Here is a 17,344-nt window from a genome sequence, read left to right as displayed (position 1 = left end):
GTGAAAAGACAAACTATAGCATGGAGAAGATATTTAAAACATGTAACTTACAAAATAATAAGATCCAGTATAAGGAGCTTGTACCAATCAATAAAAAAGACGACTCAATACAAAGAGAGTCAAAAGTGTTCTAAAGAATATTTGGAAAAAGAATCCTAATGGCTAACAAACATGAAATGATGATTAACCTGATTAGTAATCAGAAAACTTAAATTAAAACCTCCAGGAGATACTATTACTCAATTACCAGTCTGGAAAAGGATTAAAGGTCTCACAATACCAAATGTTGGTAAGTATCTGAAACAATGAGAACTTCCATATACTACCATTGGGAAGATAAATTAGTACAAACTCTTTGAATAGCAGTTCATCATTACAAATGGAACACTGACGTACCCTATAACCCCAAAATTTGACTGCTAGGTATAAACTCTAGAAAAACTTGTGAACATATGCATCACATGGTATATGAAGAATTTTACTTAGTAGGATGTTGTAACAGTCAAAACAGAAACAACTTTAGTGTTCCCCAATAATAGAATGGATAAAAACACTGTGGTATATTTATATAATGGCAGAGTACATCATGAGAAACGCTGGGTTGGAAGAAGCACAAGCTGGAATCAAGATTGTCGGGAGAAATATCAATAACCTTAGATATGCAGATGACACCACCCTTATGGCAGAAAGTGAAGAGGAGCTAAAAAGTCTCTTGATGAAAGTGAAAGTGAAGAGTGAAAAAGTTGGCTTAAAGCTCAACATTCAGAAAATGAAGATCATGGCATCCGGTCCCATCACTTCATGGGAAATAGATGGGGAAACAGTGGAAACAGTGTCAGACTTTATTTTTCTGGGCTCCAAAATCACTGCAGATGGTGATTGCAGCCATGAAATTAAAAGACACTTACTCCTTGGAAGGAAAGTTATGACCAACCTAGATAGTATATTGAAAAGCAGAGACATTACTTTGTCAACAAAGGTCCATCTAGTCAAGGCTATGGTTTTTCCAGTGGTCATGTATGGATGTGAGAGTTGGACTGTGAAGAAAGCTGAGCGCCAAAGAATTGATGCTTTTGAACTGTGGTATTGGAGAAGACTCTTGAGAGTCCCATGGACTGCAAGGAGATCCAACCAGTCCATTCTAAAGGAGATCGGTCCTGGGTATTCATTGGAAGGACTGATGCTGAAGCTGAAACTCCAATACTTTGGCCACCTCATGTGAAGAGTTGACTCATTGGAAAAGACTCTGATGCTGGGAGGGATTGGGGGCAGGAGGAGAAGGGGACAACAGAGGATGAGATGGCTGGATGGCATCACGGGACTCAATGGACATGAGTTTGAGTGAACTCCGGGAGTTGGTGATGGACAGGGAGGCCTGGTGTGCTGTGATTCATGGGGTCGCAAAGAGTTGGACACGACTGAGTGACTGAACTGAACTGATGCTATACAGCAATGAGTATAAATGAACTAACTCTATGTGTGAGTAGTCTTTAGAAAGAATCAAGGCATAAAAGTATATCCATTATGATTCCATTATATTCAAAAACAGAGAAACTTTATGGTTTAGGGATCCAACTTTGGTGGTAAAACTCTAAGAAAAGGCAGGAAATAATTACTATCATTCCTCCACTATGGAGGAGGAATGATAAGATCAGGGACAGGCACATGGGAAAGGGGTGGGTTTTGAGGATGGTAGAAATATTTTATTTATTCGCTGGGTGGTGGGTATTTCAAATGTTTATTTGATAAGTATGTTAAACAGTAAATTAGTGTTTAATGCACTTTTCTGTATGCATGTTATATTTCACAATAACAGTGGTGAAAAAAAAAGAGAATGGTGATGCTTATCATTTCATTTTAAGCTTTTTGTATGTTGAGGCAGTATAATCCTTCCTCTGCCTGTCTTCTGAAATCTTCCCTCAAATCTACCACCTAAACATCCAAAGGACAGAGCTACTAAGTCACAGCGGCCTTAATTGCAGTGCTTTATTTGTCTCAGACACTAGTCTGGGCCCTTCCTGGTGACAGAGACCGAAACTACTGAACACTGGACCTATAGTAAATAAAAGCTTATTGATAGAATGTATGCAAATTACCAGTCAACACTAAAGGAAATCAACCCTGAATATTCATTGGAAGGACTGATGCTGAAGCTGAAGCTTCAATACTTTGGCCACCTGATGCAAAAAGCTGACTCACTGGAAAAGACCCTGATGCTGGGAAAGATTGAAGGCAGGAGAAGGGGACGACAGAGGATGAGCTGGTTGGATGGCATCACTGACTCTATGGACATGAGTTTGAGCGAACTCTGGGAGGGAGATGGTGAAGGATAGGGAAGCCTGGCATGCTGCAGTCCATAGTGTCACAAAGAATCGGACACAACTGAGTGACTGAACAACAATAATGCAAATTATGGTGAAAGCTCTAGATTCCTAGCTGTGTAGAATTACTTCATTGTTTATCACCGGCCCACAAAGGAGGAGTGACTGAGCAACAACCACCACCACAAAGCTAATACAAAGCCTTAAAACTGTTGGTGTTTTATGGTCTACATAGCTCTTTCATATAAATGATAAGATTACATAAAGTTATATTTTAAGAGGGGTTGAGCCTGGTATTAATTAGTTTCCCTACATTAGGGATGAGAAAATGGTCTTTGCCAAGATAGAAAATGATCGAGTCAGGACTAGAATCAGAAAGCCAGGGTCTTTCAAATTGTAGACTGCAGACATCTTTTTCACTTGCTTTCTGTCACTCAAGGGAGACATAGTTTGCAAGATGCTTTGGACATTGGACATTAGACTTCATCAGCTGGGCCATAAGAAAGAAGAGGGAGGCAGACACACACACCTCCATCCTCAGTTTAGTCTTTCCTCTGCATTTAAAAATTTGTTGACTTTCTTCTGCTTGAGTCACATTCCAGATAACTTCCACAGAAATGAGGTAGGGTCCAGGAGCCTAAATTAGAGCTCTCCAGCCCAAGTTTTGTGCTTAAAGCCACTTTCTTTTCTTTTTGCTTCCCAACTTCCTTACCATCTTTGTTTTCCAAATACCTTCACTGTGCTCTATTTGTTTACAGATTCTGATACTAGGTATCAATGTGTTACCCTGGGATGACCCAAAGTGATAGTACTGTATCTGTTTATCCAAACTTCAACTCACATATCTAGCAGTCTTCAAAATAAGCACTGCCACTCAGCAACCATACTTTGGCACCAATCATGTTTCTGCAACCTTAGGGTCCTTCAGACCTACATAATTCATTACTGTGCAAGAGCTGTGGCAGTTATATTACTTTGTGATAGTTACAATCTCTGGCCCAGTGAGAAATACAAAAATTCTTTCCTTGGCTACTTAATTTTCAATTCTGAGGAATGGGTTATTGGTGAAATAATAAGCCTGCTGTGATAGAAAATAACTTCTATTCTAGGCCACTGACATCTGCACAAACCTGGTAGTGATATGTTTTCCCCCATTATTGTAACTTAAAAATTAATGTTTCTTGAGATCAGGTTTTGCTTTTGACTATTAAACTATTTCTACTCATAGAGGTAATCATACTAATCTGTCAGTTTATCTATGTTCTTCCTTTCAAGGGAATGAAGAAGCTTCTGAAACTGAAGGAGGAAATCAAGAAGTGCCTGAGAAACATTTATCAGACGCAAGAACTATGGGGTAAGGGAAGCCTGCTAACGGTGAACAAAGTTAAGAAGCAAATACAGCAGCAACCTAAACAGTACAGGGGCCCTGGAGGATGTAAAGCAAAATATAAAAGAGAAAATTGCTTTCTGGCTTAGAAAAAAAAAAGAAATTCTCAAACTCAAGAGCAGTGCCTACACGCTGCAGGATTTTCTAAGGAGAGGAAGGAAAAGCCAAACTGAGCTGACATCGAAAAGCAGCAGGTTGTTCCCTTGACAGGCCCCTGCGGCACGTGCAGTGTCTCCACTGGCCACATCCTGCGGTGCACGGTGGCCAGCAGCTTCACCAACCCTTCTTCCTTGTGTGGTTTTGTAGCAGAGTCTTTAGGGTTCTCCACATCTTACTATCCAAGTCCTTGTTATTCTAATCCCGTTATGGTTAACAGTTCTTTATATTAAAATTTCCCTGTTCAAATTGCTTCATGTTTTCTGTCTCCTGATTGGACCTGACTGACACACATACCTACAATGTTAACACTAACAAAAAATAACCCTAATACTAAAACACAGATAATGGTATCATAAGGAAAACTGCAGACTAATATGTCTCATTAAATAAATGCAAAAATCCTCAACAGAATATTAGCAAATCAAATCCAACAATGTATAAAATAACTGTACATTATGACTGAAAATTGATGCTTTTGAACTGTGGTGTTGGAGAAGACTCTTGAGAGTCCTTGGACTGCAGGAGATCAAACCAGTCCATCCTAAAGGAAATCAGTCCTGAATATTCATTGAAAGGACTGATGCTGAAGCTGAAAGTCCAATACTTTGGCCACCTGATGCAAAGAACTGACTCACTGGAAAACATCCTGATGCTGGGAAAGATTGAAGGCAGGAGGAGAAGGGGACGACAGAGGATGAGATGGTTGGATGGCATCACTGACTCAACGGACATGAGTTTGAGTGAACTCCGGGAGTTGGGTGACGGGTAGGGAGGCCTGGTGTGCTGCAGTCCATGGGTTTGAAAAGAGTCAGACACGACTGAACATTGAACTGAAGCGATGACTAAAAACGATTTATTCTGAATACAGAAGAATAGTTCCAACATTTGAAAATCAATTTATCTATCAACATCAACAGACTAAAGATGGAAATATCATATATCAATCAAACAGAGGACTAGAGAACTTCCTCAACTTAACAAAGAACATCTATTAAAAAAAAACAACTATACCTAACATCACATGTAATAGTGAGAAACTGGATGCTTTCTCTCAAAGATTAGAAACAAGACAAGGATGTGCCCACTCACTGTTACTATTCAATGTCATACTGGAAGTGCTAGCTAATGCAGTAAGATTAGATAAGGAAGTAATAGATATACAGATTGGAAGGAAGAAATAAAACTGTTTTGTTTGCAGATGACACGGTTGTCTAAGTAGAATATCTCAAAGAAACTACAAAAAACCTCCTGGAATTAATAGCAATTAGAGAAAGATCATAGGATGTAAGGTTAATATACAAAAGTTAATTGTCTTCCTAAATACCAGCAATAAACACTTGGAATTTGAAATTAAAAATACAAGACCATAGACTTCCCTGGTGGTCCAGTGGTTATGAATCCACCTGCCCAGGCAGGGGACATGGGTTCAATCCCTGGTCCAAGAAGATCCCACAAGCCACAGAGCAACTATGCCAGTGTGCCACAACTACTGAAGCCTGAGTGCCTGGAGCCTATGCTTTGCAACAAGAGAAGCCACTTCAGTGAGAAGCCCAAGCATCACAACTGGTGAGTAGCCCCCACTTGCTGCAACTAGAGAAAACCTGTGTGAAGCAATGAAGATCCAGCAGAGCCAAATAATGAATAAAAATTTTTAAAAAGTTTATATAAAAAGGCAAAAGACGATAACTAACCACCATACTGAGGAAGAACTAAGTCAGGGGACTGATACCAACCAAATGTAAGCCTTACTATACAGTAATCAAGGTAGATCAGTCCTGGGTGTTCTTTGGAAGAAATGATGCTGAAGCTGAAACTCCAGTACTTTGGCCACCTCATGTGAAGAGTTGACTCATCGGAAAAGACTCTGTTGCTGGGAGGGATTGGGGGCAGGAGGAGAAGGGGACAACACAGGATGAGATGGCTGGATGGCATCACCGACTTGATGGACATGAGTTTGAGTGAACTCCGGGAGTTGGTGATGGACAGTGAGGCCTGGTGTGCTGCAATTCATGGGGTCGCAAAGAGTCAGACACAACTGAGCGACTGAACTGAACTGAACCATACTGAGGAAAGATTACATGAATAAATAGGGAACCCAGACATAGACCCACACAAATGTAGTCAACTGACCTTTGGCAAAGGAGCAAGGGCAATTCAATGGAGGAAGGACAGTCTTTTCAACAAATGGTGCTGGAACCATCCATAGGCAAAAAAAAAAAAATCTAAACATACAACTTACATTTTTCTCAAAAACTAATTCATCTTAGACTAAATGTAAATCATGAAACTAAATAACTTCTTAAATACAACAGGAGCAAACTACATGACTTTGGGCTTGGTGATGAGTTTGTAGATATAACATAAAAAGCATGATCTATGGAAAAATATTGGTAAACTATATTTTATTTATTTTTGGCTACACTGGGTCTTCCTGTTGCCCAGGCTTTTCTCTAGCTGGGGCAAGCGGGGGCTGCTCTCCAGTTGCAGTGTGTAGGCTTCTCGTTGCAGTGGCCTCTCCTGTTGCTGAACGTGGGCTCCAGGGCACACAGGCTTCCGTAGGTGCAGCGTGAGGGCTCGGCAGTTGCGGGTCCCTGGGCTCTAGAGCACAGGCTCAATAGTTGGGGTGCGTGGGCTTAGTTGCTCCACAGCATGTAGGATCTTCCCAGACCAGGGACTGAACCAGTGTCTCCTGCTTTGGCAGGGGGATTCTTTACCAGTGAGCTACCAGGGAAGCCCAAAATTGGTAAACTGGATTTTATTAAAATTAAAAACTTCTGCTCAGTAAAAGTCATTGTGAGAAGAAGAGACAAACCACAAAATTGGAGAAACACATATCTGATAAGAATCTGTATCTAAAATATACAAAGAACTCTTGGAACTCAACAATGTGAATGAAAAATTCAATAAAAACAAGGAGAAAGATTTAAATGATAGATACACAGATGACAAATAAACACATGAAATAATGCAGAGACCAGATGTCATTAGGGGATTTAAAATTAAAACAATAATGAACTATCACTAATACCTAATAGAATAGCCAAAATAAAAAAAACTTAAAATACCAAAAGCTGGTGAAGACGAGGAACAACAAGAAACACATCCATTGCGGTGGAAATGTAAAATGGTAAACCCATTTGGGACACAGTTTGGAAATTTCTTACAAAACTAGACATTATCTTCCCATACAACCCAGCAATCACGCTCCTAGGCATTTACGAATTGATTTGAAAACTCATGTCCATACAAACACCTGTACACAAAGATTTATAGCAATTTTATTCATAATCATCAAAAACGTGAAGCAATCAAGATGTCCTTTATACACCCATGATATGGAATATTAGTCAGCAATAAAAAATGATCTATCAAAGCCATACAGTGACATGGAGGAATCTTAAATGAATATTGGTAAGTGAGAGAAGCCAGTCTGGAAAGTCTACACACTGCATGGCCCTAAGTTTAATCTACTTTGGGAAAGGCAGAACTGTAGAGACAGGAACAAGACTGGTGGTTGGCAAGGGCTGTGGGGTAAGAGAGAGAGAAGAGTAGATAAAACAGAGGGCATTTTAAGGGTGGTGGAACTGTTCTGTGTGAAACTGTAGGGGTGGACACATGTCAGTATATACTTGTCAAAACCCACAGGACTATACAACACGCAGAATGAACCTTAATATAAACTACTAACTATAGTTGATAATAATGTATTGACATTGGTTCATTAATCATAACAAATGTATCATGCTAATGCGAGATGCTACTAATAGGGGAAACTGGGAGGGGTGAGGGTGTGGGCCGAAGCGGGCATATGGAACTCTGTGTAATATCCGCTCAATTTTTCTGTAACCCTAACTCTATACTAAAAAATAAAATCTATTATTCTAAAATAAATAGACTAAAAGCAAAGAGAGTAGAAGAAATAACTTTTTTGGTTCTAATTATAAAGGTAATACATATGCCTTTATATCATATGAGTGATATCAAACAAAATAATATATGGAAAGTACAAAATTTTATTATATTATACTCACCTACTCTTCTTGACCTTAACATAGTTTTAGGTACAAAGAAACAAGATTGTTTGTAAGCAACAAAACATATTTCATTAAAAATCATCCACTGAGATTAAATGCCTTCTTAGAAATACCATGTTGACTATCTTTTTACGGTTTTTACAATGTACGTTTTCCAATGTTTTGGTCTTACTGCTCTTCCTTAATGAAAATACCTATGACACTTTGGGATGTGAACAAATCATCTTATGTCTTCCACCTCCACAAGCAAGTAATGATGCTTTCACCCCTAGTCTTCATGTTGAAATTTACTGGCATGATTTAGCTCCGTAGATTTGGACGGAAATGCAGGTCTGACATGTAACATCAACATCAGGACTAAAAGTCCCAGGACTACAAACCACTGCAGAGGAAAATACAATGGAGCAGATATTATAATTTCAGTTAAAGGTATTTTATACCAATAATACAAATTGCCATCAATGTCACACCACTGACATTCTATATCTATGTTCTACTACCAGCAATGTTCAACCAATTAAACTGTGGAAGATTATTTATGAGTTGTTTTTTTTTCTTGGCTCTGCTGAGCGGTTGTAGGATCTTAGTTCCCCAACCACGGATTAAACTCGGAGCCATGGCAGTGAAAGTGGAGTCCTAACCACTGGACTGTCAGGGAACTCCCTGTTTATGAGTTTTAAATATTGTTATCTGGTGATCTTAGGTAACACTGTAAAAGAAAGTTAGAATCTTAGCTACTTTTTCCTTTAGTAGCATCTTCCAATAACTTGTGCATTGCTCCATTTATGAGTTCCTATTTCTTGTTTTCTAGTTCCTATTTCTAATTTCCCAGCAGGGCCATTTTGTTTCCTTTCATAGTACAGTATCTCAAGTCAGGATGCTATAGAGATATTTTGTAATACAAAAGATTATACTAGGCAGAATTAATATCCGTGAAGATAACTATGTTTAGAAATTTGGGCTTCTAATTTTTACTTCCCTTTAACTAAATACCTTTCTTTGGTAAGAAAATCACTATAAATATTCAATTCAATTATGCTAAGAGAATTCTGACTATATAACTTAAATAACTAGATATGTATATTTTATAATTACCACAACAGGTAGCGCAATTGCTGTGTAGACCTTCATTTTTTCCAAAGCCTGGACGACAGCTATCCATACGTACTATTTGAAAACTGTGATCCACAAAATGCATGGCTGGTAGAGTTTTATTTAGATCATGGTTGAAAATATATGCTTGGCTCCGGAAAAATTCTTCTATTCGATTTCTTGCCTAAGATTAACACCAGAGAGAAGTACAATTACTAAACTGTGAACCAAATTTCTTCTCCTATATCAGAGGCAATGAAACGTAATACAAGCATGGCACTGCTTTACACAACAGATGAATTCCTGAAAAGTTGCATGTTAATACCAAAATTAGTTTAGCCTGAACTTATCAATTATTGTCAGTTTTTATGTACAACAGTTAAGAAGAATTAAAATGAGGTTAAAAAGCACTTGTTTTGAATTATTTGCAGCATGTCTATCCCATATGTAGATAACTGGGAGTTGATTGTTTCTAACTCCAAAGAGCCAAACAAGATGGAAACCAAAACTTTAATTAGCATTACAGACTAATGGTGTAAATTTTATTTTTTGAGCACAGGGCTTAAATAGTAACTAATAATAACCCATAAACCATGCACAATGTTAAGGGTATGGGCTTAAGGACTAGAGGAGGAGAATGAAGGTATTTTTTTAGACTATGTCCTGAGCCTCAAATAAGGCAGAGGAGAGAGCAACTATCATGATCAATAAAGACACAGTTTTGGAAAAACCAATTGTTTTAACCTAGAATGACATGATTATAAGGCTGTTCATTATTTATTTATTTTTATAAGGCTGTTCATTTTTTTGAAATGATTTATTTTTGGCTGTGCTGGGTCCTCATTGCTGGGCAGTCTTTTCTCCAGCTGCAGAGAGTGGGGGCCACTCTCTAGTTGCAGTGCATGGGTTTCTCATTGTGGTGGCTTGTCTTGTTGCGGTGCTTGGGCTCAAGGGCGCAGGGCCTTCAGTAGTTGCAGCACGTGAGCTAAATAGTTGCGGCTCCTAAGCTCTAGAGCACAGGCTCAGTAATTGTGGTGCAGAGGCCTCAGTTCAGTTCAGTTCAGTTTGTCACTCAGTCATGTCCGACTCTTTGCAGCCCCATGAATCGCAGCACGCCAGGCCTCCCTGTCCATCACCAACTCCCGGAGTTCACTCAAACTCACGTCCATCGAGTTGCTGATGCCATCCAGCCATCTCATCCTCTGTCGTCCCCTTCTCCTCCTGCCCTCAATCCCTCCTAGCATCAGAGTCTTTTCCAATGAGTTAACTCTTCGCATGAGGTGGCCAAAGTACTGGAGTTTCAACTTTAGCATCATTCCTTCCAAAGAACACCCAGGACTGATCTCCTTTAGAATGGACTGGTTGGATCTCCTTGAAGTCCATGGGACTCTCAAGAGTCTTCTCCAACACCACAGTTCAAAAGCATCAATTGTTTGGCGCTCAGCTTGCTTCACAGTCCAACTCTCACATCCATACATGACCACAGGAAAAACCATAGCCTTGACTAGATGAACCTTTGTTGGCAAAGTAATGTCTCTGCTTTTCAATATGCTATTTAGGTTGGTCACAACTTTCCTTCCAAGGAGTAAGCATCTTTTAATTTCATGGCTGCAGTCACTATCTGCAGTGATTTTGGAGCCCCAAAAAATAAAGTCTCTGTTTCAATTGTTTGCCATTTACTTGCTATGAAGTGATGGGACCAGATGCCATGATCTTAGTTTTCTGTATGTTGAGTTTTAAGCCAACTTTTTCACTCTTCTCTTTCACTTTCATTAAGAGGCTCTTTAGTTCTTCTTTGCTTTGTGCCGTAAGGCTGGTGTCATCTGCATATCTGAGGTTATTGATATTTTTCCTGCAATCTTGATTCCAGCTTGTGCTTCTTCCAGCCCAGCGTTTCTCATGATGTACTCTGCATATAAGTTAAATAAGCAGGGTGACAATACACAGCCTTGACGTACTCCTTTTCCTATTTGGAACCAGTCTGTTGTTCCATGTCCAGTTCTAACTGTTGCTTCCTGACCTGCATACAGGTTTCTCAAGAGACAGGTCAGGTGGTCTGGTATGCCCATCTCTTTCAGAATCCATAGCATGTGGAGTCTTCCTGGATCGGGGATCAAACCTGTGTCTCCTGTATTGGCAGGTGAATTCTTTACCATTGAGCCACCAAGGAAGCCCTGTAAAGCTGTTTTTCAAGCTGCTGCTTGGTTACATTTGGAGAACAAAGACCAGTGATCCATCCTTCTTCTATCATAAGAAAAATACATAATATTAACCTGGGGAGTTATATAATATTCCAAACATACTATTCCAAGACAAAACATTTTAAAATAGCTAAGACTCTCACAATCTCAGTTTATAAAACTGAAACTAATATCAGTAATATTTCATGCTTAAGTTTTTAAACAGCTTTGTTTACTATTCAAATACTTTCCCCCTACACTGAAATTCTCACCTGGAGGATATTATGATTAGTGGTATCTTCACAGTCAGTAGACTCATTGCATGTACCTTTCCACCCTGGTGCAAAAGGATTAACTGGAGGGGGGAAAAATGACATCTTCACAAAACAATTCCAAAAAGTTCCAAACATTCCAAGAACGTTCCAAATGCTGAATTCAGTATACATGTGTGCATGTGTTTAATCTATGTAATCCTAGAAAGGTGCACAATTTGAATACTTTATACATTATGATTTCACTCCATCTGGGGGCTAATGGAGGTAACTACAAGGCTTTAAAATGAATAGAAATAAATTTGGTTTGGTTTCCCCCTTTTGTCAAGTTCTCAATTTAAAATTCTATAAGAAGTTATAACTTAAATATTAGCTGCATAGTTAAAGGCCATATTTATAAAATGCTATTGACTTCTCAAAAATAGGCAACAATATATATCATGCTGCTAAGTCACTGCAGTTGTGTCCAACTCTGCGAGACCCCATAGACGGCAGCCCACCAGGCTCCTCGTCCCTGGGGTTCTCCAGGCAAGAACACTGGAGTGGTCGCTATTTCCTTCTCCAATGCAGGAAAGTGAAAAGTGAAAGTGAAGTCACTCAGTTGTGTCCGACTCTTAGCGACTCAATGGACTACAGCCTACCAGGCTCCTCTGTCCATGGGATTTTTCCAGGCAAGAGTACTGGAGTGGGGTGCCATTGGCTTTTCCTAATATATCATAGTTGAAGGCAAATAATTAATGTGTTAATTTTTAAAACCACAATCAGGCTAAGGACAACAGTAGATTTTAGTGCTTAACAAGCATTTAAAGCCTACTACTTATTTCTCATATTAATATGGTAATTAATTCTGTAATAAGATAAAACTCATGAATTTAAAGAAATATTAAAATTTTTTACCTTGAAAGGCTATAAATAGCTCATGAATGAGGCCATGTTTTGGAACTTTAACAAAATGGCATTTATATGATGGTTCTATGATATGGCATGACAAATCAAAGATTAAATTATCCAAGATTTTCTTCAGGACTCGAAAAAGCAGATCATTATATTTTCCTACACAAGATTTTGTGGTAAAACGTACAGCCATCTGATATGAATAGTCAGGTTCCCGATAGGCTTTAAAAAAAAAAAAGATGAGAATAAAACAATTGTGCCTAGCATCAATTTCCAAATAACATGTAATATTAAATACCATCAATCTTACAAACCACCAAAGAAGCTTAATTTATCTAATCAAATGTTTTAAGGGCTTCTCAGGTGGCACAGCGCAGGAGTGGCCAATGTGGGAGACGCAAGTAGATGCAGGTTCGATCCCTGGGTAAGGAAGATTCCCCTGAAGAAGGAAATGGCAACCCACTCCAGTATTCTTGCCTGGAGAATCCCATGGACAGAGGAGCCTGGCAGGCTACAGTCGATGGGATCTCCAAGAGTCAGACATGACTGAGCAACTGAGCACAAAATGTTTTAACAATTTGTCCTCATGAAGAGATGTAAAACTAATGACTTTAATGAAAAAAGTTATTTTGTCTGATACATTATATACTCAGTACAAGAGAAGATATAGCTTCTGTGGGTGCCCTATATATGTAAGTTAAAAGTATCAAGAAAAAAATAAGATTTTGGTGGGGAGAGTCTTAGTTTACAGAAGTATCATTGGTGTCAGCACTATCCAGGGAAAAGGATCATTAATTTGCTTTTATGGAGTTAAACATCAATTTTTAAATTACCTAGCAAAACTGTGATAATGCTGATTGTGCCTGCATACCTAGACAGTGGGAAGTGGGAGGCTGAAAGAGGATTATTTAGGACACACTATTTTGATGTCAATTTGAGGTTCCTTGGTCAGACACATTTCAGTTCAGTTCAGTCACTCAGTTGTGTCCGACTCTTTGTGACCCTATGAATCGCAGCACACCAGGCCTCTTTGTCCATCACCAACTCCTGGAGTCTACCCAAACCCATGTCCATTGAGTCGGTAATACCATCCAAACATCTCATCCTCTGTTGTCCCCTTCTCCTTCTGCCCTCAATCTTTCCCAGCATCAGGGTCTTTTCAAATGAGTCAGCTCTTCACATCAGGTGGCCAAAGTATTGGAGTTTCAGCTTCAACATCAGTCCTTCCAATGAACACCCAGGACTGATCTGCTTTAGGATGGACTGGTTGGATCTCCTTGCAGTCCAAGGGACTCTCAAGAGTCTTCTCCAACACCACAGTTCAAAAGCATCAATTCTTCAGTGCTTAGCCTTCTTTATAGTGCAACTTTCATATCCATACATGACCAATGGGAAAACCATAGCCTTGACTAGACGGACCTTTGTTGACAAAGTAATGTCTCTGCTTTATAACATGTTGTCTAAGTTGGTCATAACTTTCCTTCCAAGGAGTAAGTGTCTTTTAATTTCATGGCTGCAATCACCAACTGCAGTGACTTTGGAGCCCTCAAAAATAAAGTCAGCCACTGTTTCCCCATCTATTTGCCATGAAGTGATGGGACTGGATGCCATGATCTTAGTTTTCTGAATGTTGGGCTTTAGCCAACTTTTTCACTCTCCTCTTTCATCAAGAGGCTCTTCAGTTCTTCTTCACTTTCTGCCATAAGGGTGGTGTCATCTGCATATGTGAGGTTATTGATATTTCTCCCGGCAACCTTGATTCCATCTTGTGCTTCCTCCAGCCCAGCGTTTCTCATGATGTACTCTGCATATAAGTTAAATAAGCAGGGTGACAATATACAGCCTTAACATACTCCTTTTCCTATTTGGAACCAGCCACATTTAAAATACTCTATAAGCCATACCGATTATATATAACAGACTCATTTACACTAAATGAAGAAACCATATACTTAATTCTGATCCAAACTAAATGTATAAGTTAAAATGTGCTTATATTCTTACCAAAGATCATAAAGTCATATCTCTGCTTTACTATCTTTTCTTCTTGGGTTTCTGCTTTGATAGTCTTATAAGAAAAACTGCATGTATAAAGTCCAGACAAAGGCTCCAGAAAGTCTTTCACCGTCAGCTTTCCTGTATTAGTTATATTTATTCTATTACTTCCTAAACAGAAAGAGTAAATGAGTTTGTTATCTAACATGTAACAATTCAAACACTATTTAGTAAACTTGGGGTTACTAATACATATGAAGACTTATAAATTAACGGACAATTTTAACTTCAAGAATTCAACAAAGTCTTAATTCTGCTGTATTACTCCATGGAAAACCACATGATAAGTACACTTTTGAAATATATTTTGGTTTTCTTTAATTCTTGGCATCTAATTTCAATTGATTTATACCAGTAATTCAGTAAATGAGATTATAGTACCTTATAGTATGATGCAATTTCACATAAGATAGAAATTAATAATCCTTACATTCTAAGACACCCTTCTAACATCATGAAAAATTACAAATTAGTTACCTCATTTCCTATCACAGATGCTGCAAAGATAAATTTTAGGTTCTATAAAAACTTCTGAACTAATAAGGCTTTGGGAGGAAAGGTACAAAAATTATTGCTTCAGTTTTATGAATAAGGAGAAAATAAGGCACAGACCAGGTTATGACTGTCTAAATACTGAGTAAGTGAAACGTCAGTATTTTAAGTTACAACTTTTTCATTCTCATAAATAATAGTGCTTTTCTAAAAAAAAGGTTTGCATCATTAAAAAAAGAAGATATTAAAATCAAATAACTTACCTGATAATTGCTTTTCATTAGGCCCAACCCATAAATATGTGGGGTCCACTGTTTCTTTTTCGGCACGTTTAAAGTCCATACAGACAAGGACTGGGCTGTTGTGATGTAATTTTACATATACTTTCACTATGACAAATAAAACAGTATATAACTACATTATATAGCAAAATTTAAATTAATAAACACACTTCCTACCATTCTGTCCCAAAGTTACTTTGATTAGTTCTCTTTGGATTTCACGGTTTTAAAAATCAGCATATCATTATAACATGTGGAAAACTAAAGTCCTTTTTACTTCTCATAGACTTTTAACTCTAGACTGCCAGAGAGTCATTATTTTTTTTTCTGTGATAATATAGTGTTTATAAAAGTGTACATAATACATTTTAATGTACAGATTCAGAAGAACGAGAATCAAAAAATTTTGAAGAGTTGGTAGAATCAACTTAAAGATGAGAAAAGAATCTTTTTGCTTGTAAAACTATTTTAAAGATGATCATTATCATCCCCAAGGCAAATGTGATATTTAGCTCCTAACAAGGAACAATAATTCAGTCTATGTGGGACACATAAGGAAGATTTTCTGCAATTCCTACTCTATCTCGGATTTGATGGAAGCAGCAACAATGTGCTTTGAACAATACTGCCCCACAAGATACTAATTATAAAGCCTGCTGAACACCGGGCTGTGAACCTATAAAGAAGATACTGTACCACAATTCGGCGGTGGCACGGAGCGGGAGGGGCTCCAAAAACGGAGCGATTCCAAATCTAACCAATGCTACGAACCGGCCCAAAGTCATCTAAAGTTAGCTGTGTGACTAATTTTCCTTGGGGAGAGTGTGAAAGTTTTATCACAGTGACAAATGACATTTAAGATGAGCCGGAAATGATGTGTAGGAGTTCTAGTTAATGAAGGGATAAGGACATTCCAAACAGAGGGACTTCCAGCCCTGGAAATCACTCCTCTGAGCTGGTCTCGCAGGTTGCAAAGCAGCAGGGACATTCTGAAGAGAGGTGGTATCAGAGAAAGAGCTATAAATTGAATCTTAGCTCCTCACGAGCCGTGCTTCTTTAGGCGAGATTCTTCTTTACGCAACTGAGGCGCAGTGGCGTTGCTATAAGGATGAAACAACCTCCAGGAAGTGCAGAGCACACAGTAGACGTTCTATACATTTTTGCTCCATTTCCTTGCTCGGGAAAAACCTCAGCAGAGCCACGGGGCCCCCGGCTCTTCGGATGGACTCTGCGAGTGAAGAGGTCCTCATTACCTGGGTGTCCCGGCTTGCCATAAATGAAGCCTTTCTCAGTGCGTTCGGAATTACGCTGCCATCCAACTGCGGAGGGAAAAAAAAAAAAAAAAACAACCCACTGACCAAGTGGAAGCGGAGCCGGAGCTCAGACTGGGGCGGGGCGGGGCGAAGCTGGGAGGCTGGACCGGGAAGCTGCGGGAAGCCTGGGGGCCGGGCGGGAGGAGCCCCACCTCCTGTGAGGTACCAGAGCACCGCGGAGAGTAGGACCCACGCTCGCATCACGACTCAGGGGCTAGCGTCGCGGGACGGTTAGGCGTCGAGGGGCGGGCTCCTTCCTACCTCAGCCCCAGCGCCACGCCTCCCCATCTCTCCTCCACCGAGCGGAGCAAACCGCCAGGGTCCGCTCCCTCTACCGTGCGTAGCTACAAAGGGAGCGGACGCGGAGGAGAGCGCGAGAGTGCTCCGCGGCCTGTCGCGCGCGGATGGGGCCGGGGGCGGGGCGTGTGTAGAGGGCAGTGCCTTGGCAGGTGCACAGGAGACGAGCGCCCCGCCCCTCGCGCGCACGCGGTCGCTGTCATGCGGATGCTTCCGGTGCTTCGCGCCTCCAACCTGGCGCCATTTTCCCGCGCTCTTGTTCGCTTCGTTCTCTGGGCAATCGGTGAGAGAAGAAAAGCCTTGGCGTTTTAGTCATTTCCTTAGTCTAGAAGCTGAAGAAATCGATGAGAGGAACACGGTGGGCGCCATGGGATAGGGCGGATAGGGGATGAGATTACATTAGGATCTGAGGAAGGAGAAGCTTCCACTTCACAGGAAGCAGAGAGCCCCGCGTGCGAATTCCCTATGCCTTTCTTATGAATTGTCTGGAACTGTGTGCACAATCCTTTTCAAATTCCTAACTCCCAGTTTTCACCCACCTGTGTTCTAACCCACAGAATGAAGAAC

At 39.8% G+C, this 17,344-nt stretch overlaps 1 protein-coding gene across 4 annotated transcripts; it reads right to left on the bottom strand.

Moving 5' to 3' along the window:
* Positions 1 to 7,123: 7,123 nt before the first annotated feature.
* Positions 7,124 to 16,868, bottom strand: ZPBP2 (zona pellucida binding protein 2). Of its 4 annotated transcripts, none has more exons than XM_019982636.2 (8): positions 16,633 to 16,868; positions 16,421 to 16,486; positions 15,150 to 15,275; positions 14,344 to 14,505; positions 12,343 to 12,561; positions 11,446 to 11,528; positions 8,997 to 9,177; positions 7,124 to 8,283 (listed from the first exon to the last, which is right to left on the bottom strand). In XM_019982636.2, the coding sequence occupies exons 1-8, from the start codon at positions 16,679 to 16,681 to the stop codon at positions 8,189 to 8,191; spliced, it is 981 nt and encodes a 326-aa protein (XP_019838195.1). In that variant the 5' UTR covers positions 16,682 to 16,868; the 3' UTR covers positions 7,124 to 8,188. The 4 variants fall into 4 exon arrangements, with proteins under 4 accessions (XP_019838195.1, XP_070629506.1, XP_019838196.1 ...); XM_070773405.1 differs by having other exon boundaries at positions 9,070 to 9,177; XM_019982637.2 differs by having other exon boundaries at positions 16,742 to 16,868.
* Between the last annotated feature and the right edge of the window lie 476 nt (positions 16,869 to 17,344).

Source organism: Bos indicus, chromosome 19, assembly GCF_029378745.1.
Source record: "Bos indicus isolate NIAB-ARS_2022 breed Sahiwal x Tharparkar chromosome 19, NIAB-ARS_B.indTharparkar_mat_pri_1.0, whole genome shotgun sequence".
NCBI classification, from domain to species: Eukaryota; Metazoa; Chordata; class Mammalia; order Artiodactyla; family Bovidae; genus Bos; species Bos indicus.
The sequence above is the reverse complement of the archived record's forward strand: the minus strand, read 5'-3'. Positions and strand labels throughout refer to the sequence as shown.